The 22743-nt window shown below is 39.4% G+C and overlaps 1 protein-coding gene across 1 annotated transcript in view; it reads left to right on the top strand.

Annotated features, from left to right (window-relative positions):
* LOC135212065 (death-inducer obliterator 1-like) overlaps positions 1 to 22743 on the top strand; it is a 177205-nt gene that overhangs the window by 134362 nt on the left and 20100 nt on the right. Inside the window, 2 exon segments of the mRNA XM_064245409.1 lie at positions 1634 to 1753; positions 17270 to 17358. Of these exon segments, the coding sequence (XP_064101479.1) occupies positions 1634 to 1753; positions 17270 to 17358 (209 nt within the window).

Below are 22743 nucleotides of genomic sequence, written 5' to 3'. Positions count from 1 at the left end.
GTGCTTTTGTATACTCTCCAGTCTAGCAGCTTTTGAGTTTTCTCCCAATGTTCTTTAACTTCCTTGCTCTGTCACATCCTCTATTTTTAACTACTTGTCTGTCTTAGGTGATTTCTTTCTATGAGGTCAGGTTGAAGAGGACTGATTCCTTCTACTCGGACACACTCATCACATGTCTGGAAGCTTGTCAGAGCAAAAGGTTTATCGTGAGAAGTTAAGAGGGCTATTGCTCAGTGTAGATGCTACCCCTCTACCAGAGTCTTCCAAGCAAAATGGGCAGCGTTTTGCAGTTGATGCAGAAGACGGCATCTCATCTTCTGAAACATCTAGTATAGCTCAACCTGCAGAATTTTTTTGTTTTGTTTTCTGAATTGGCAGAAGACTTGGCATCTCATCTTCTGAAACAGTCACCTGGAACTTTGACATGGTTTTACAATGGCTTTCAGGCCCACATTTTGAGCCCTTAATCCCTGCTTCTCTCGGGGACTTAATAATGAAAACTTTTTCTCTTTGCATTGGCTACAACAAAGAGTCGGTGAAATTCAAGCCTTTGGCAAACAAGTGGGGTTTGCTCAGGGAGATGCAGTGTGTTCCTTTATCTTAGGGTTCTTAGCTAAGAACAAAAACCCATCCAACCCTTGGCCTCAATCCTTCACCATCAAGAGCCTTACAGGAATCCTTGAACCATCGGAAGAAGATTGAGTATTATGTCCAGCAGAGCTTTGAGACATTACATGGACAGAACAAAACGAAAACTAACAGAGATTTTCGTAGCTTGTGGTGTTCAGTTAAGAATACAGAGACCTTTATTGAAGAATGCTATCACTTGGTATGATTAGAAGTCATGGATTTGAACATGGTAACTGGTCCTGTCTTATCAGCTCTGGAGGGCCTAGGGAGTGTGGCATTGTGGCATTGGAGAGTTGGCTATTGTGCATTTGGTAATTCAGCTGACATAGGGGCATTCTGCGGTAGCATGTATATCTTCCTTTGTTGTGCAGCTCACACAGATTTCATATACTATGCTGCCTGGAATTGAATCTCTAAATGTGATGTAAACAAAAACACAATAGTGAAGTAGACTAATGTCTTGTCACTACCCATAGCATATGAGATTCTCAAAAGTTTCCAGTCAGCACACAACAGCACTAATTCCAGTTGACCTTGAATGACAATTTAGAAGGAAAAGTTATCTATCTAGTCTCAACAAATACATGAAGTAATGCTTTATTATGTAATGATAAAACCTGAGAAAAAATCAGCCTACCAAGCAAGTGGGCATGGCTTGTATCTATAAGAAAAAAAAAAATTTTTTAGTAGGAAATTTCTGTGTGCCTGAACGAAAGTCAGTGTTTGAAGCATAAGAATATCTCTCTTAAATTTGGGGTCAGCTTGTATGCTGAATGTAAAATATGAACCTTTACCACTGCTGTAGTATAACATTTGCTGTACACCACGTCTTAACTTGCAGCCCACTACAGTTATTTCCTACTGAAACTCATGTTTGGTAAATCTATGTGCAGATTTGCGTGGCTTTCTGCCTTTTATTTTTCATATGTTCTTCTGTAATTGTTTCTTCCTACAGCACAGGTGCAGTGGCAGATGACTTTTTTATTTTATTTTTTTTTTCCAGGTTTCAGGAAAGGCTCGTTTCCTCCCTGAAGATGTACCAAAGGTTGTTGAGGTGGTTGGAAGAATATCACCTGATAATGTTTGGAGCTACATTGCACAAACAAAGAAGACTGGTTCAAAGGTAGAGTCTGATTTTTAATTGGCCTTATGAAAATTTTTAGACATTTTAATGATAGTAACTGTGCACATAGTTTTTCAGTTGGATATGAATTAAGTGGCTCATGAAATTTTTTCAGAAGAATTGAAAGGTTATGTGTAGTCCACATTATTTATATTGGAATAGAAGAATCTTTCATTTTTGGGACCATTTTCACGGAAATGTGTTTGGGATGTTTGTAGTGACTACCTCTTCATACAGCGTTACGGATACATACTACTTTTAAATGAGAAACATGAAATTTTCACATTTTTTGGCTTGGACTGAAAAGCAGCATTATATTAAAGATTTGTATCTGCTCAGATGAATTGTGATTTCATTCTTGTCATTACAGTACTAGAGCTCAGTATCTGAAGCAATAGATTTGACTTTATTGTTTAAGATACTTATGAAATAATTTGTACTTATTGCTATGCTTTTCAAAGAAATGGAGGCTAGAGGTAGTTTTAAAGTATGTGCTGTAGTGGGGTGGGATTCCTTTGAATGCCATTTGTTACCAAGAAAAGGAAAAAAAATTCTTTTACTACTAAAACACCTGTATGACAGAAAAGGTCCATCCATATTTTTGAAGCATAAGAAAATGCACCCTATCTGAAATAGTATTTCACCTATAGAAACTAGAGCATAACTGTCATCTCAGCTATCTTGTTTAGCCTTCTTGTAAAAACCTGCACAATTTTTAAATAGTTCGTATGCGGAACAAACCTTCGATCTTAACAGTAGGATAAATCTTCTGGTGCCAGCTGGTAACCGGTTAAAAACAATAAAAAATTGTAAATGCAAGGAACCTGTGGCATCTGGCATCTGATACGTAGTTGAGGTGGAAGCAAGTCAAGAGACCATGCTTGAGCCTAATGAGGCATCAGTCTTTCTTCAACCACTTGGAGAGCAGATGCCTGTTTTGTTCTCCTTCCCAAGTCATTTTTTTTTTTTTTTTTTTTTTTTTTTAAGACTGCCCTATTGTTTTCCTATAATATATAATATATATATAATATAATATATAATATATAATTATGATATATTTTTAAATATATATAGATATATATATATATATATATATATATATATATATATATATATCTTAAGCCTGCCCTATTGTTTCTTATATTCTCCTATCCAGCCTAAAACAAAATCATCTGTGTGTCAACGTTTTTGTCACATCCTTCTAGGATTCCGGTGTTCACGCTTCCTTCAAAATAGATGCAATTTGCAGTTGATGTGCTTCTCTCCTACTGCTTCATCATCAGCTGTTTTATGCACAGGCAGTCCCCGGTTATCGGTGGCCTTGGTTATTGGCGATCCAGTTTTAGGGGCTTGTCCAGTACCGAATTTTGGCAATTTTCACTGCTGATATTCACCGATATCATGTTATTGGCGCCAATACACACCTAATAGAGGTGCCATTGACCAGTTATCAGCCCCAAAATCTGTTTATTGGTGCAGAAAATCGCTGATTTTTGCTTATCAAGACGTCGGAACGGAACCCCCTCCAATAACTACGGACTGCCTGTATTTGCTGCCCCTTCTCTTGGGGAATATTGCCCCTTCAGGGAGAGAGGGGCCAGCTCCATCTTGTTCGTTTGTTAACAAGTTTGTAGTTTGAAATGTCGTTTGGGATTTATTGAAACATTTCTGTTAAGACATTGCAATGTCTTATCTTTTCTTCAATGATATATCTGACTTGCTGCTTAATAGGCTTTAGTGTGGAGTTTTCTCTCCCTTCATATCTTATTTCTCTATCACCTAGGTTTTACACGTTTCACATTTTCGCGGTGCACTTTGTTGCAGATTTTTGTGGAACACAGGCAGTCCCCAGTTATCAGCCAGGGTTCTGTTCTCAGCGGGGTGCTGATAAGCAAAACCTGCCATTAACCAAAACTAGGCAATTTATGGCACCAATAACTGGTAAATGGCACCTCTGTTAGGTATGTTATGGCAACATAACTGGCACTGATAACGAGAACTTTGTGCATTAGGGCGCCATAAATTGCCCATTTTGTGGTGCTAGACAAGCGCCATAAAACCGTTTCGCTATTAACCGAGTCCACTGATAACTGGGGTAACGATCAGTCATTATTTGTTTTACACAATCATTACGATTGTTCCATTGTTACTCTCACCCTCCAGTGTTTATTGTCATGGTGAATGAGGTGTGACTTCTGGCTTAGAGTAAGTGAAAGCAGTAGACAGGTTTTGAGTGGTGATTTGGGAGCTTCTGGGAAACCTCAGCTGAGCAGGCAACAGCAACATGCGGGAATGGCAGTTTTGGAGCAGCTGAAAATCATTTTGGGATTGACTTCAATGGGAGGCTGAGGACTTGTCATCCATTTGTGTGTGTTTGACAATTCTTTTGAATTGTCTATTTTGCTACTTAGGTCTAATGTGTATCTTTTTTTTTTCTTATTGTGCTGCCTGTTTGTGTTATTGTTATTATTGTTTATGCTGTTGGTGTGATTGCTTTTTTTTATATTCAAATTCATTTTTGGTGTCAAGCAAGTGTATGGCTCTGATAAGGTTGTAATGTGATTCTCATCACTATTCTTCTGGTGTCAAGCAAGTGTATGGCTCTGGTTTAGTGCTATATTCACTACTAATTTATTTATCCAGTTTATTCATGGATTACAGGAATTTCTCCATTATTTTGGTAAATGATCACTGTATTTTTGCCACCCAAAACCTGGTCTCAATTGTAAATTTATAAATTTAACCTGTAAATAAATTAATATTAAGGTAATTTTTTTGTATTTTGTTCAGTCCTCCTCCTTGATCTGTCTTGCCTTACATCAGTCATTCCAGCCCAATTTCTTGTTTTTATTTTGACCTGCTCGTCTCTAATAACGTGGCCATTACACTGGGGACTGCCTGTATCCACTTATCTGCCAGCAATTTTCACTAGTTAGCTGCTTTTTCTATAGGTTATACCTATATCTCTAAAAAATATCACTACATTTCATTCTGGAAATAAAAATTCTAAATTACACATGTAGTAGTAGTTCTGTACAGTATTTTCCTAATCTACAACTAGTACCTACTACTAATACATAAACTGAAATTTTTACATATTATTTTTATAACCTGCAAAGTAAAAACTAAACTAAAATTTGTACATACTTACTATATATTTTCCTAACCTATAGTACATATGTACCATGCAAAGTGAACTTGTTTACAGTACACTACCTTCAGTACAGTACTGTACACACTGTACCAGTGAGGAATGTTATTATAATATGTTAATAATGGAGAATTTATTGTGCAATCCGATAAATGATGATGATTAGGTAGTCCTGCATTACTAATGATTTCACAGCAACGCAGAAAAGTTACATCATGCGTAATAGTACTACTACATATCCTCTTCCTCTTCTTCCACTATGTTCTTCCGTTGGAAGAACATAGTGATATATGGCTGCTGCCGGTGTTTCTTCATGCTGACTTGGAGGCTAACATAGGGCACCATTGCCCCTTCAATTGCATTCACAAATTTCAAGGCACGTTCCATATGGACAGGATTTCCAAAAACAGGCTGTCATCCTCATCCACTTTGTCCCTTGAACCTGAAATAGATAAAAAATATACATGTACATACTATATATATTGTTAAAAACCTACGGAGGTATGGTAAATGTAAAACTTACTAGTATTGCGATACAGGCAGTCCCTGGTTACCACCGTACTCAATTAATGGCGATCCGGTTTTATCACGCTCAGGAAAACTCTTATATTAATTGACTCATAGGTCAAGGTACCACTGTATTTCTAATCAAAAATGAAAAAGATACAGTCTTCTCTCAATTAACGCGAGAGTCACGTTCCTGGAACGCTTACATTAATTTAAAATGCGTTATTTAAACATATTTTTCCCATAAGAAATAACAATAATAAAAGGGGGGGGGGTGTTATGTTCCTGTACTTGGGGAACTCCGTATTTTTTTTGCTAAGTACAACTAAATTGGATAACAGCAACATCATTTGGTGTTAAACAATTAACATAGGTATGTTAAAAACGACTTTATGTAAAATAGGACTGATATTGATATATTTTTTTGTAATAACTTTATTTGGTATAGGTCAAAGATCAGCAAGGAAATATGCTGTTAAATTTAAACCAAGTTGTAGCTGGAGCTGAGAAAGCTGTACAAGCTGCTAATGACTTATTATTGTGTATTGGCAACAGGGATAAAACTCCCATAAAGCTATGCTATCACGCACAACCGTAGATAAAATCCAGAGAAAACCATTTTAATCTTAACTACTGTTTGAAAAACAAATTTTATTGTTGTTTTCACACCAAAAAGATAAATAACATTAAGCTCACATTACAATGAAATCAAGTGAAAACATAGCGAACAGAATCACTTTTTTTTTTTTTTTTTTTTTTTTTTGTTTTTTTTTTTTTTTTTTTTTTTTTTTTTTTTTTTGTTTTTTTTTTTTTTTTTTTTTTTTTTTTTTTAAGTAATAAACATGCTCCCAACGCAATGCGGTAACGAAAAAATAATTTGTTCATGAAACTTACCTGTCAGATATATATATAGCTGTATTTCTGAAGTCCGACAGAATTTTAAAAACTTCCGACACACGCAGTGGTTCGGCAGCAGGTGGTTAGTACCCATTCCCGCCGCTGGGAGGCGGGTATCAGGAACCATTCCCATTTTCTATTCATAATTTTTCTGTCGCCGGTGCTGAAAACACCTGTCAGTACCTCCGTCTTAGGATTTTGGAAACTTCATTGCCGCTAAGTATCCTAATTGTCTTTTGATTTATTTACTTGGATTTGTGGCTAGGCATACGCTATCTTAAATTGATTTGAATTTGATTCATTTTTGCTTAAAATATCTGAATCTAGTTAGGCTAGTTTCAGACGGGGTTGTCTGCAAAAGATAGGGTGTGGCTACCGAAAGCTTCGGTAGATCCGCACTTGGTATGTACGAGGGGTATGGGTCTTCCTTCTTTGTTGAGATTTGTCATGTAAGGAGTGTGAGACTTTTTGTCTTTATTCAGCTAAGGAAGACGTATGATTCGTTATGTACGCAATTAATCAGTAAACATGTCTAATTCCGTAAGGAAGACGTTATGATTCGTATGTACGCAATTAATCAGTACAAAAGTCAGGGTAGTGAACCTGCTAACCTTCCTGTAGACTTTTTTTTGCCTAACCCTGTAGTATGGCCTATGGGCTATGTATATGTCTATGAGAGGTGCTCGCTCTTCTTCATTGCTGTGAAGTGCTACTTCTGTAATTGTTACTCTAACCCTGCAGTATTGCCTTCGGGCCCTAAGCAGTGTCTGTAGAGGAATTGCCCTTTCTCTTATACTCTTTCGATTCGTAACTTAGAATCGAAAGTGCTTGCTTTCGAGAGTAAAAGTGAAGTGCAGAAGTGCAGTGATACCCCTTGTGTAGTGGAGGGTGCGTCAGATCGGCCTCGTTTTCGCCTCTAGGCCTGGACCTCTGCTTGACTCCCAGGACCTGGGGAGGGAGCATGTCGAAAGCCGAAGGAGGGTTACAAGGAACCCCCACCGATCTGGCGTGCCTTCGGCAGTTACTGATGAAAATCCCCAGACTGCCAAAGTGCGTGCGCGTGCACGAATCCTGAAAGTTTGCTTCTCGTCCTCCGAAGCGTCCTCTCCGTGCAGGGGTTGGAGCTTTCGGAAGGACTCGCGCCCTCTAAATAGAAGCTTTATAGAAGAGGACGCTTCACGTCCTCTCTCTCTCTCGTTATGCGTTTCAGTGAGAAGTAAGAAGGCGAACGTCGCCTGAACTCGTGTCCGTCTTTCCACCGAGAAATACGTAAAAGAAGTCATAGTAGCAGGAAGCTTTTGAGAGCGGACGCCTGGGACGCTCGGATGGACTCCAGGCGCGCGCGAGTGCACGCCAAGCGCGCTCCGTGCGCGCCAGTGGACGCCGAGCGCGCTCCAGTGGACGCCGAGCGCGCTCCAGTGGACGCCGAGCGTGCACCAGCGCACGCCAGGTGTGTCGCCTGGCTGAACGTTTCTGTTGAACTCTTCAAGCTCTTGTTTCAGATTTGGGCCTAAAGAATTTTTACCTCTACCTTCGGTGATACCTTCTACCTCACATGCAAAGAATGTGAAGTAGGCAGTGCTTCGGAGGAAGCTTAAAGTGAACAGACAACTTCTTCTTCGAAACCCAGCAAGACATCGGGTTTCGTGAATTCAAGAGGTCTCTGTCAATTAATATTGCTTTTCGCATAGGTGGATGGAGTTAAGGAAGATCTCGTTTGCTCTACCGCAACCTTTGCCATTCTGCCAATAAATTTAAGTTGCCACTACCGCAGTCAAGACTTTGCGCTAAGGCAGTTACGGGTTATGTAAGGCTCGATGTCCTGCACGTCAGGACTCTCGGCAACGTTCAGTAGGATTCTTGCAAAGGCACTCATCAAAAGGACGCTCTTCAGGAAAGCGCAAGACAGGACTTCCTTTGCCATACTGCCAATAATTTTAAGCTTTAGCAGGCATTAGTTGTGATACGGGAGAGGAAGCTGGTTGGAGAGTTTCTTCCTCTTCCCAGGATAATTTTCCAAGCTTTTTAGCCCATCTGAAAGGGTTTTTCAGATGATAGATTTTGTTAGTTTCTAGTCGGGACTACGCTGCCGAATTGAACATCGTCGTCCTACTTGCCGTAAGCCCAGTCTCTTAACAGGATTCTTGCCCCTTCCTCGTTTGAGACGGGAATCGGAAAAATTAAATGCTCGACTCCCTGGATTACGTTTTGTCAATTCAGTGACTTTCCCCCATTGACAATATACTTTCGTTTTGTCAAGTAAGTGGGTATCCTCTTTGACAAAATATCTCTTTGTCCCGTAAATGGGTTAGTTCTCATGACAAACATCTCATTAACTTGATATTGCGTAAGCGAATAAGCTCTTATTGACAAGATTCGGAAGAGCTCTCATTCGTCATTCACAGACTCGTACAAGAAATAGACTTGTAGACTACGTCAATGAACGCTTATGTCCAATAACATAAGAAGCTTGAGCTGACTGCTTCGACTGCTTCGATTCTCTTAAGTTTTGTTCATGAAACTTGCCTGTCAGATATGTATTTAGCTGTATTTCCGAATTCAGCTATATATATGTCTGCCAGGTAAGTAGGAACAAACTTTATTGTGATATAATTTCATTTTTTGCCTTGCGTTATTTTACTTCTGGTTGTTCAAGTCATATACGCTTGCTGTAGTTACCTCTTCTGATGGCAACCGAGAGGTCTGTTGTCTATTTTAAGGACATTTAATCGTTACTCCCTGCAGCCTAACAGGAGTTTCCGATTTATCTTTTACCGTTGTATGGTAGTGTTCTGACGACACAAACGCATCTATATATTTAGCGTTTTCTGTTTCGCTTAAATATACCAGCTTGAGAGTCTTTCTGCTCAAAAAATAACGGACCTATTTCTTCGTAGAATAGGGTAGCTGGCAACCCAGACAAAGTTAAGAGACGACGTTCGTAAGCTGCTTGCTGCTGCTGTCACGCTGTCTGTCCTACCAGTCCAACCGAGCCAGTATTCAGTGACAGATCGTGCGCTGTCATGCGCGGTAGGTAATCGTCTCTCTCTCCTGCGGAATGACTGACTAACCGTATCTCTGTGCTGACGGTTACGTCTCTCCTGCGGGATTGACTGACTAACCTGTATCTCTGTCCTACAATCACGGACTTTAGCCTAAAGTTGAGGGGATTTCTTACGTGAATGAATAAACGTTGCATTCGTTTTGCCTTACTATGTTCACAGAGTTATCTCTTAATCCTTTCGGTGCTCGTTACCGCACGGTATGGAACTACGAGTCCTACCGCAACATTTGCACTTTTATTTGCTCTCCTGCTTAGGCAAAGCGCAGCCTTATTTAGGGAAGTAAGCATACTCGGGAGGGAATGGATGAGCTTGCTGGGGACCATTTCCTTCCTGAAGAAGTTTGTTTCCCGAAATAGACTGCAATTCAGACCACAGTTTTTTCCTACCTGGAACTGAAATATTATTCAAGATCTAGCAATGATTCTGAACATCTCTCAGTGCGTCTATCACCTGAGGTGATAGAAAGAAGGTGCCGGACATCTGGATAGGGTTTCAGATGTCCTGGATCTTAATCTGAAAGAAGTAAAAGCGATTCGGTAGTCCCTCCAGTCCTCGAAACGAGTTTTTGGGAACCAGTGGTCCAGATCAACTCTGATATTCCACAGCTCTCTCATATCTTAAGAAGTATCTTCTCTCGGTCCTTGTTCAAGTTTACGAGAAAGAGCCTATTATAACAACAGGCGTAAAATGTAACGACCTCTACAGGTTCGTTACAGGATTGCAAAAGTCCGTACGAATCGTTTCGATCGCGGACGGCAGCAACTATTCACTTCCGAGGGTGGAAATCTTTCTTTAGAAGTAAGTTGAGAGTTGTGTAGACTTTAGGGACGCCCTTTCATTCTTCTCTTCGATATGTTGAGGACGAAGAGGCGGCTTCTTCTCTGCTCCCTTATTCTCGATCCGGGATCGGTACCATTAAACGCCATCCTATGATATTGAACGGGGATGGATGTTTAGTCTCTTTTTCCCCTTTTTCAATCGCTTAGGAAATGTAATAAGAGGATTTATGACGTCACAGGGAGCGACAATGACGCGGATCGCCCCATGTTGGCCTTCAGAATCCTGGATTCACAGAGGTCACATGTTTCCTAGTTCACTTTCCAAGGACCTTTTCCGAGAGAGTCGGTCTACTCTAACTCGAAAGGTACCTATAACCTCTCCGCTCTGAGTCTGCTACGTTCAGACTATCGAGAGGTTGACAGGAATAAGATTACCGTCTTCCTTTTCCGTCTGAATAATGGGATAAGCTGGCAGTCACAACTATTAAAGAATATGCAAATATGTTGTTGACGGCCTTTGGGCTCAGAGATTTGCGTCTGTCAAACAGCAAAGCCCTTCACGATTTTTGAGTTCTGTGGAATCTCGAAACTCGCTCACCATCTACTTTTTGTCTCACCTGTTTTCTCGGTCAGTCGACACTCGTGCGAGATCAGGCGACATATAGTAGCCTTGAGTTTCTTGTTGACGAAGTCAGTTGCGTTTATACACCCCCGATGATCGTGTAACATGAGACCAGGTTGGACTGTCAGGCATTCTTCCTTCGGGACTGAATCGCCTTTTGCTCCTCGCTCCTTTCTCCTGGCACCAGAAGCTCGAGTCAGTTGATTCGCTGACGACGTTGGGTTGCGGTTGATACACCCCAAGGTTTTGCTTAGATTGATCGCCCAGGCAGTCCAGACACTCATTCTTCAGCGAGAATAGTGCCTTATGGTCTTCAGGGTACAGCCTTGCTGTCCCTTGATTCGTCTGACTGGTCAACTGTCGGTCACCTGACTTTAGTACAGACGGACTGACTGTGCATGTCCAGATCGAAGCTTTCAATATGGAACTTAGACGTTAAGTCTGAAGTTCTTGATGTTAAAGTATTCGAACCTCTCATACCTGTTAACTTTTTGCATGTGATCAGGAAGGCCTTCTTCTAACCACCCTAGATACGACAAAGAGGGTTAGTGAAATTTTAAGCCATCGTCACAAGTTTTGGCTTTAAGAGAAGACAAGGCGGTGTGCTCTCTAAGCCTTCCGTTGTGGCCTAAGAATGGAAACCCGTTTTGTCCTTGGGCCAGGAGCTTGGAAGCAAGGATGGCACAAGTTAGTGGCAGGAGCCAGAGAGAGTCCTGTGCCCTGTCGGGTCTCTCAAGTTTTATCTACATAAAACTCAAGAAAGTCGAAGTCATTCGGGCAATCTGCAGTGTTCCGAAAAAGACCAGACTTGCCCATATCGAAGAACACCCAGGCTTAGTGTTAAGGAGTTCTTTCAAAAATGCTCCTTCATTGTGTTTGCACAAAGATTTGAAAATCTTTTTATCTAAATGCCTCACGAGGTGAAGGGCGCGGCCTCGGAAGCATTTCAACAGAGCATGGCACTCAGTAACATCCTGAGTACCATGTTTTAGCGAAGCAACTCTGTGTTCACTTCACACTCCCTGCGAGATGTTTGAAGATGGCATATGAGATCTGCTGCTCGCTAGGGCCATACGTGTCTGCAGACACAATCTTGGGGGCAAGAAGTACCACTCATCCTATCCTGTAGAAAATGGTTAGGAAGAGCTCTTAATTTAGTTGATGAGTCGCCGACAACGGCGACTTCTTAACTCTTAAGCCTTAGTTAAAACACCTTAACTTTGGCTAGGTTGGTCAGGTGGTGATATATATATATATTTTATTTTACTTCTTAGCCCTCATGGTATGGTCAATATGGTCTAGTCACGTCGTGGTCTCGCCCCTGTTTGACAGATCATCTGGAGTGCACCAGCTATATAGGTCTCTACCTCGCTGGCACTCTAGTAGCACAAGCAGACTTACGTGGCAGTAACCACGAAGCCAGCTATGCTAACAGGTGGAACCAAGATGTAAATCATCTGCATGCATTTGTTTCCTAAAATCCTTCTATTCTGTCCCTTCCCACCTCCAAAGGTGGGATTCAGCTATATATATATCTGACAGGTAAGTTTCATGAACAAAATGATATTGTTATGATACAATAAAGTTTGTTCATACTTACCTGGCAGATTATATATAATCAAGTACCCACCCACCTTCCCCTTCAGGGGACAGTGGAAATAAAAATTATGAATAGAAAACTGGGAATGGTTCCTGATACCCGCCCTCCCAGCGGCGGGAATGGGTACTAACCACCTGGCCGACCACTGCGTGTGTCGAAGTTTTTAAAATTCTGTCGGACTTCAGAAAATACAGCTATAATATATATCTGCCAGGTAAGTATGAACAAACTTTATTGTATCATAACAATATCATTTTAGTTCACAACAAGACTTATTCAAGTCATATATCGGCTCAAAAATTTGTCTTATAACAAAAAATGACCTTGTCTCATATAAGTAAAGTATCTAGATATTTGTTTATGCTAACTAGAAGCAAGAAAATTTGCACAGAATTGAGTTAAATACAGAAAAATAAACTCATATTTACCATCAGCTGATTTCCAGACCAAAACATTGACCACTCTATTATTATTTAATAATGCGATAATATGAGAATACAATAATATTGGATACAGTGAAGTAATGTATTACTTTTTAAAAGATTCATGGAAAAAGATGCATATTCATCATGTTCTTAATTACAGTGCCAGCCAAGTGTAATGGCAATGAAGATATCGGTAACTCTTATCAGCCGAGATTTTGAGAATGTAAACAATATCGAATGCAAATGGCATACAATGACAATTCTTATATTCTATAAAATAAGTTTTAACGTTTTCAAATTATCATTTTCTCCAGAAAATATTCATGTTAGGCTTATAGAACTTTTCGGTTTTTAGAATTACGGATAGACATCCATACTCTTGTAACAAAGTGAGAACTCACTCATGCTAACATCTAATTATGGTAATCATCCACGGTAATTGCTGTAATTAGTTGTTTTGTTTACAGTACCAAAAGTTGTATCATTAGTGATTCACTTAAATAACCTATGAATTTTACCATTATTAGGTTACAAATGTTTTGTTTAGTGTCAATAGTTTGTTGATAGGTGTGACGGTAGCTAACGATTGATACAACTATCGACACTTCAAGGGTTAGCTTATCATTAAAAATCTCACAGAATTTTAAGGGTGTCACAGAATGCCTCTTACATTATAATTTTCAATAATCTTAAGTTTAATTTTGGTTCTTACCGTTTTCCTCACCAATGAGCATGGGAACAACGCCTATTAGCGGCAACTGACCAAACCAGTTTTGCTTACAAAAATCATATGTTTCCCTGGGTCTGTTTCTGGATTTTCGGTTGAGCTCAGATGCAACATTTACTCAAAATTTTCTGTTGAAATCTGATTATTTCGGGTTTTAATACAATCGAGGTCCGAGTCTCTACTGTAGTTGGAACCCCAAGAAAAATGCTTAAACTCCTATTTTGTTAGTTAAAATTAATGAAAAACCCACTGAAAATTTTTATACCTGGTTTTTTAAATAGTTTTATTACAAAAAGTGCATTTTATGATGAAATTGATAAAAAAAAAACTGGAATGTGTGGGTATTTCTCATAGAAATTACCATGAATAGACAAATTTTCTGCAAATAATTGGGGGGAAAGGATCCAGAGAGAAATCCGCGAATGTGTGATTTTGCGAATTCGGAGAACATGATGTCGGGATGAAGCTGATTCTCGTTTCATGTCCTTTTTTTTCCTCACCATAGACTGTATTAAACCTCTAGAATTGGCTTATATTAATAATTACTGTACTGTACATGTGGTATAGAGTACACTGTAGGCTAAGATACTGTATTCATATGTATACGATATACTATAGTATATGCTAGGCTAACATTGTTATTAATTTCAGCTAGGTTCAATGCATATTGGCTAATAATAATTCAGTACAAAGAGAAACTGAATAACACTAACAATTTGAACCAAACAAAAACTTCTTTGTTTTCTTCTGAAGATTGAAAAGGAAACCCACAAAATCACTATGTAGCTTGTTTAAGGCCCAGCAGTCTTCTGGAACTTCTTCTGGTTGAGCTGTCATTTATGTGATGGCTGTTCTGGTTTCCTTGAGAGTTGCTAATCCCCTCTTGTCGCTCTGATATCCTGAGCTGATGGTCAATGGGATTAACCCTTTTGATGACCACTCCCTTACCACAAGGGTTAATCCCATTGGCCATCAGCTTAGGATATCAGAGCGACAAGAGGGGATTCGCAACACTCAAGGAAACCAGAACAGCCATCACATAAATGACAGCTCAACGAGAAGAAGTTCCAGAAGACTGCTGGACCTTGACCCAGGCTGACAACCCAAACATCTCTTGTAAATGGGCCACAGATAGGGCCTGAAAGTACCCGAGTTTGAAGTAAAATTAAATTTAAGTACTTAAAAGTAAACAAGTTAAACAGTGATTTTGTGGGTTTCTTTTTCAATTGTTAGTGTTATCCAGTTTCTCTTTGTACTGAATTATTATAAGCCAATATGCATTGAACCTAGCTGAATTTAATAATTACTGTATCGTATATGTATAAATTAAACTATGCAGTGTAGGCTAGGTTACCCTATGTAAAGATGGTACTGATTACCCTAGTGTAGGATAGGGTATATTCGAGATACGATTTTTTCAATAAACGATGGGGTTTTTTGGAACCTAACCCCATAATAAGTAGAATACCTGTATGCTATGTAGGTCAAACAAAAGAGAAAAACAGAACAAAATCTTTTGCTCTTTCAATAAATACAGTACACAAAGTCTTTTGCTTTATTAATAAATAAATAAATACATACAGTGCACTGTGCTATGTCTTTGTTCATGTCGATGGCTGTCGTCTGCAGCACTGATGCCCTGGTGATTTGAAAACAATGTTAGGGCGCCAAACATGTTAAATTGAAACTTCCTTTTTTTAAACATTTTAAAATATTTTCTAGAGCGCATTAAATTGAAAACGCCTTAATTAACGTGTTAATTGAGAATTGACTGTACTATTAGTAGTAGTTTTTCAAATTGTGTTAACTAAGTAGACAGATTTTTATGATGAAATTATTACTACATAGTAAAGTATACTACATCTGCATATTAAGGTCATTCCAGTTGTACCCACAGACTGAGCATACCAGGTGTGCAATCTCTCTCTCTCTCTCTCTCTCTCTCTCTCTCTCTCTCTCTCTCTCTCTCTCTAGGGTAATGTAAATAATTAGCGAATATTTTAAATATTGTATAATATGCTCTATCATCCAAAAAGCACTTTATACAGCAATGTAATTTCAAATATGTAATTTCAAATACATCTTACATTACCCTTAGAGAGAGAGAGAGAGAGAGAGAGAGAGAGAGTGAGTGAGTCAAAATCATATACGAGATGTTTGGGTTGGGGCCCACCTTGAAAGGAGCTAACAAATACACTAAATTATTTGTATCATAAAAGTCAGTATTTAGTCATGAACACAATATAAAAATATACAATAAATAGTGTTTCTCTACAAAAAATAACCAAATTAGTACTGGGCGTGTCTTCTTCTTTACTGGCAGACTTCATGAGCTCTACCAATTCCTGGTCTGTCAGGGGGTCAGAGTGGGCATCAGTTAGGGGTGCCGACTTCATCCTGGTGTTTTTGACATCATAAGACAATAGCTTTGGAATTTGTCATGAAATTCATTGCTAAAACACAAAATCCCTCAATTCATGATGACAGATTCATCTCCTTTTCTATACCATTTCTGGAGACTTTGTTGACGATGATCCTAACAAAATGTTGCTATGTCCTGTCAGAACACTGTTTGCTTATCTAAAAAGAACTTGACATCTCAGACTGATATGTAAGTTTTTTTTGTTAGCACAGGCTGGGTCAAGAGGAAGTATCCAAGAATACAATCATGTTCTAGATACAAGAAACTATCATGAATGCTTGTTCATCATCATCAGTTGCTTCAGCCAATATTGGTCATGCAAAAGCTCATGATCTCAAAGGCTTGAGTTCCTCTTTAGCATTCAAGAAAAATTTATCTGTTCATAGAATATTGAATGCTGGTGTATGGCATTGCCAAACCATGCTCATTTCCTTCTACCTGAATGATATTGCCCATAGGTCCTTTAACACTGCTTGGGTCCAGTGGTGGTTGCTCAACAGGTTGTGTAGCTCATCTGGTGCCCCTGGGGAGACAATTTGTATCAAGCCTAAGATGATGGTGTGAAAATGAAATGAATGAGATGACTGGTCTCTTTTCTTCTACTTATGGGCAGTATGAAGATTGTTCCATCATGAGCTGGAACAGGCATGATACTTGTGAGTTCAGTAGCAAAGCATTCCTCTCTTCAGCAGGGAAAGAGAAGGATGATAAACCTATGTAAGTGGCTACATTGGTTTATTATTTGAACAGATAGCTTTTCATTTGCTTTTGCAGTGAACTAGGCATTGTATGAAAACCAAAAGGTCTGAACCTAAGATAGCTCTTCTTCCTTAGATTTCTCTTACACAAGATGGGTGTGGCAAACCTCCAGTTGGTTAATGGTACCAGCCACCAAGAGTAGGTCTATCTAAATGTTAAGATCCCAGGTTTGTTTTATGTATGAGCAAAAATAAGTTGTATTTTTCATAACGAGCAAACCTGCAGTCTTAACATTTAATTAAGGCCCAGCGCTAACCAGCCCTCTGGTAGTTTAACCTGGGGATGGAAGAATATGAGACGTCGCAAGACCCAACTTGGGTCAGTGGCTGTTCCACCTAACTTGTGACAGAGGACAAATGCCACCAGTTCTTTGCACATATAATTGTATTGAATTTTTTACCATTTAAGAATGCAGTTTTATTAGTTATGAAAAATACAAATTATTTTTTAAATTTCCATGTAATAGGTTAAAAGTTCAGCAATTGTAGGTGCCCAGGCATCTCTAAAGTTCATAAAAGCAAATCATTCTCTTACATGGATTAATTTTTTTTTTTTTTTTTAGGAAATCCTTGTTGTTCGCTTCCAACCATCAAATGAAGAAGAAAAAGTGTCGTATATAGCGTTATATTCTTATCTTTCTTCAAAAAAGAGGTAAGTACCCTTATTTTCTTGAAATTGTTAAGGTAATATTGTATATAGTAGTAGCATGGAGTTTTGCTTACTTGTTAAAAAATAACCCATACAATAGTAGGCCATTTGGAAGTTGATGTTAGATGTTTTCAGTAGCATGAAATTTTAGTGTTGCAGTTGGTAAGTAACTTTGCTGCCCATCAATACACTACCCTAGGAAATTTAGGGCTGTTTAGGAATCCGCTGCTTTAACTCATTGCCACATTAATGGCTCTGTAAATTTTTATTTTTCAATACACACAACACAATCTCCTCTTTAGTTTACCCATTTTCCTACATCCACTTTATGCTAACCTAGATATGACAGTTCCCTTCTCTTACTTTTATGTGAAATTGCACTATGTTACTTTCCCCTTACAAAGAATTACGTATAAATAAGGTAAGGTTTATGTCCCCCAACATAGAAAAGTACAAAGGATTCCTAGGTAGATTAAAGTCTCTGATAATGCAGGATTCACATGCCAGCCAACATTATTAGGTCCATTTCGGACCATACATGGATGTTTTCAATGTTGACCATATAAAAATATTTACTGCCTTCTCCCAACCGCTGTTCCTGAAACACCACTTAACTTCTCACCGTAATTTACATGTTTAAGGATCCTCATTTTCACTACTGTATGTTTTATTATCATCCTCATCTCTGTTTCGAATGTGGCGTGTGCGACTTATAAATAATAGAACATATATCACAAGATTTTCCAAATCTGTGCGACTTATAAATAATAGAAACATATATCACAAGATTTTCCTAATCTGTACATACTTTCAAATATCTCCTTTTTTGAACATCTGACTTACACCATAATTCTGCTCTTCTACATGTTAAGATCCTCTCTTTAATGAATTTCAGTTTATTCCTTATTGAGTGAAATTCTATTTCATATTGAATGGTTGAATTCTTCCAAAACTAATAACAATAAAGTCTGATCTTATCATCAAGTATGAACCAGTCCACTCACATTCACTGCACAAGCCATTACATGAATTACATATCCTTTTGTAAGGATTTCATGAAGGACTATATAAAAAATTTAAATTATACTTCCCCAAGAAAGTAGAAGGATTAGAAGTAACAATTCACAATACAGTTACAGGTACTCCTCATTTAACGACCACATCATTAAATGAATTCGTTGTTAAACGCGCTATTCTCTTTATTTTGACTAATAGCATTAATTTTCAGTCATATACACAGCACTAGTTTCCGACATAGCCTACTACTTGGCAAAGTTCTGACAATGCTTTTTATAATTTTATTACTCATATAATTTGTTAACTTCATCATTTTATAACTTCATAATGTATAATTTTCTTTAAAATAGTGTACTTTATTTAACACCTGTAGCCTACATTCCCAAGTTAGCCTACTAGTAAGTCAATACAGTACTAAGTCAATAGAGTGCTAAACTCTTCTCAAAATCTGCACATTATTTAGCAGTGACTTTCATATTCTAAATTTGGTATTTCATAATTATCGCTATTAGTTTCTTCATCAGTTATTTTTATTGTAGAGGGTAGTGAGATGAAAAAAATAATGAATTTCGGCGATCACGGGGCATTTGAATGTTGCCATCAAATGTAAAAAAAGCACAATGCCACCTACTTAGGAAAGTGAATACTAAACTATTTGCTAAGAGCATATGCATTTTCTAGCATTGACAAAGATTTATGCTTGCACTTCTTACCTCTAGTATCAACTGATCTCATGGGTGACATATCGAATACGTATGTAAATACACAGTTGTATAAAAAATTATCAAACTGTATTACATGTAAGACTTTCAGGCATACCAAAAGTAAGGAATTCATGCATGCCAAATGTCTCATTGTTTTTGATTAAGGTGGTATATTTTTTTTAAATGCATTTATTTTCAAGTTAATATAAAAACTTATTTCACTTCAGACGTTTCCTTTTCATTACTAAGAATTCACACATTTTCTTTTCATTACTAAGAATTATTCTCACTAAAACAAAGGAGATATGGTATAACTTTTGCTGTCTTGAAGTTGTAAACAAATGCGGCGCCACCTGTTTGCCCACACAACAAACTACAGTGTTCCCCGGGATGTGTACCAGACACCCCTGTGAATAGTTAAAACCCGCGAATAGTTAGAACCACCACTAAAAATGCTTATAACTGCCTATCTTGAAAGTTAAGATACCAAATGTACATCTTTAATAACATCCTACTTCAAATATACCTAAAATTACTAACCTATTACTGTGTTAATCTTTTTAGGAGAGAGAGAGAGAGAGAGACCGAGAGAGAGAGAGAGAGAGAGAGGAGAGAGCGAGAGACCGAGAGAGAGAGATAGAGAGAGAGAGAGAGCAGTGAATGGCAACATCATATATCTGACCATCAAGAGTGAAATTATGAATTTCTGAGACAGAGAGAATAATAATAGAGAGAGAAAGAGAGAATAACTCCTAAACTCCGACTCCTTCCCCTCCACCAAAACTCCAATACGTATATCAAACTGCCATTTACTTCCCCGCTCACCTTCCTCCACGTGGATAAAAAGACTGGGAATCGCTATTTTTAATCTATCTTATTAATATTTGAAAATTAGTTATAAGGTAAATCATTTATTTATACTACAAAACAAATAAACATGCGTAAGAGAGAGAGAGAGAGAGAGAGATGTTTATTGTTATTGTTTAATCTCATTAAACTTAATATTATTTGTAAACTAGTACTGTATATTATTATTTGTTCATACACGAAACAAACCTTCGGTCTTAACATTAGGATTTACTAGCGCCAAGCTGGAAACCGGTAAAAAGAAAATTAAAAATTACAACTTGTTGATCATCCAGGGACTAATGGCCTCTATACCAGGTCCACGGGGTGGCATGTATACCCAGAATGCCCACGGCTACCTGTGACCCATCAGTTATTTTCCTACCGCCTTTAAGATAAGACGTGTTACTGTCTATCTCATTTAAAGCCGGTTTTTCAGTTTGCCCGTTCTTTATCCATTTCATTTTTTATTTTTCATTCCTCATCATCGGGATCGTCTACCGCTTCGAAGAGGAGACAAGGAAATGCCCAGGAGTCAGTGGCTTCCTTGTTCTAGGTTCCTAACTTCGGTGTCGAGGGATCCTCATCCAACGTGTAGTAGGTGCAGGGAAAACGTATGTCGGTTACTAATCCCTTCCCGTGTTCTGTTTGTCGCGGTTGGTCGGTGGAACAGTGGAAGAAGTTCTATGGGAAAAGCCAATACAAAAGAAAGGGGTGACGCCATCTTTGGATGACCAAACCTTACCGGCTTCTTTTGTATCGGTAATAAACCAGGCTGCTCCATATGTTTCTCCACCTGCTTTTGAATTGTCTCATACCCCTTCGGTTTCTCCTAGCGGTTCTGTATCGGAAACGTCAGGAGGGGCCTTGGGTAATTTTATGAATAATTTTGCACTCTCCTTTGTTCCCAGCAAGTAGAGGGGGAGATCCGCCATCTTTGTTCCAGGCTCCTGCTATACTCAAGCGCATAGGTTAGATGGTACGTGGTCAGCGCACGGCCTACCAGGCGTACCAACCTTGGATGGTCGTGCTTGCGCATTATATGACGTCACGGTTCCAGCAGGGTCCGGCAGCGCTGAATGTTCCTCATCCCCCGGGCTTGCAATTTATCGGAATTAATGCCGCTGCTTTCACCATCCCACTCAGTATTTACAGCGATGCAGAACGTGGGAGGTAGTTTGTCAGCAAACGTGCGGTTGCCAGCAGAAACCTCTCAGTCTCTCCCCCTACGAGAGGGATGACGTCACAACTACGTCACACTCTGAGATGGCAGGCGTGATGACGTCACAGACCGATTCTCGGCCTTTTCGCTGCACCCAGACGCTAATACGGCCTTCTGACCCGTCAATGCAAACTGTAATGCAGAAATTACAGGATATAGAGGAGAGAATGAATAAGAGAGACAAAAAGAAAAAGTGTGATTCGCCTTCTTCGTCTTCTTCCTCTAGTTCGGCGTCATCGCTAAGTCCGATAACGTCACGGCGAGCGCCAGTCAAGCGTTGGAGGAGGATTCGGGAGTTCCTAGCGGATCCTCGGGCCAAGAGAGAAAGAATCAATTCTTCCTCTTCTTCGGACCAAGACTGTCATTTTCAAGTCAGCAAGAAGGTCGGAAAATCAGTGGGCTGTTAAGCACAAGGTTGGCAGACGAAGCCGTTCGCAAGAGTCCGAACAAGCGAAAGAGGTGACGGCCGGCGAGCTAGCAGCCGAGGCGGAGTTGCCAGTTCGGATCGCAAAAACTGCGATACCTCTGTAAAATCGACGTTGGCGGCGAAAGGTGCAGCAGAGGATGGAATGCAGGTCCCAGTTTCGACCGTAAGGCCGTTCAAAATACGTACGGAGGACGATAACGCTCCTATTAAAAGTACGAAAAATAGAGAGTTGGCAACCTCGGCGGATACGTTCGTGGAAGGCAGTGTCCGTCTGGATAGAAGGCCGAGGCCGGGCTCGCCGACGCTCGAAAACGATGCCAATGCTAATAGAGATGAACTTACCTCTGTCTTAAGGGAGCCTTCATCTTGGAGATCTAGACGATTTCTTCGCTCTAGATCCGTGAGCAGAGAAAGAGTGAGACGTTCTCGTTCCCCTGCTGACTATCTGGGAGTCGAGCCAACAGCGGCCAGCAAAGATCAAAGAGACCGCGGCCGTTAGGGGCAGGGCGGCCGTTTGGGAGGCGGGTGGAATTCCGGGCCGTCTGTCAGAAGATAGAGGCAAGACAAACATCTCTCGTGACGGAGAGTGGTACACTAGAGCCGGAGGAAGGAGAAAACCAAGAGTTTCTGGCCTCGTATGCAGAGGTTATTGATTTGATTCGTCAATTCAATAGCCTTTCGGAGAAGACAGAAACACCGGCCAGTATGCTTCCTCCTGGAATTGACATGGCGTTTGGACTAAAGAGGGATACCAAGGTGTCGTATGAATTGCCTTGTTCGAGTCATGCGGAATCGGTCTTGCAACACGTAAACGCAAAGATTGCAGGGAGGGATAATTCCTTAAGATCTAATAGATCATTTAAATTTATTCCCCCTCCAATGATAAAGCAAAGGAAATATTATACGACACCGAAGGTCCCTTTGCTGTCTAGACAAATGAACCCTAATGTTGTAAGGTTAAGGCCTGGATTAACCTTGGATCAGGTTAAAATGGAGTGCCCTTTGATGACGTACCAAGAGGCTGCTACGTTAGAAGCAACAGCTTCTACTATCTTTCAGGCTGCGTCCTGGTTAGACCTTTGGTCAACAGCCTCAGGTTTGTTAGTTATGAAAAATACAAATTAGTTACAAATTTGGTATTTTACCATAAAATGTAGTAATGTCCTTAAAGA

The sequence above is a fragment of the Macrobrachium nipponense genome, chromosome 40 (assembly GCF_015104395.2).
Source record: "Macrobrachium nipponense isolate FS-2020 chromosome 40, ASM1510439v2, whole genome shotgun sequence".
In the NCBI taxonomy this organism is placed as follows: domain Eukaryota; kingdom Metazoa; phylum Arthropoda; class Malacostraca; order Decapoda; family Palaemonidae; genus Macrobrachium; species Macrobrachium nipponense.
The sequence above is the reverse complement of the archived record's forward strand: the minus strand, read 5'-3'. Positions and strand labels throughout refer to the sequence as shown.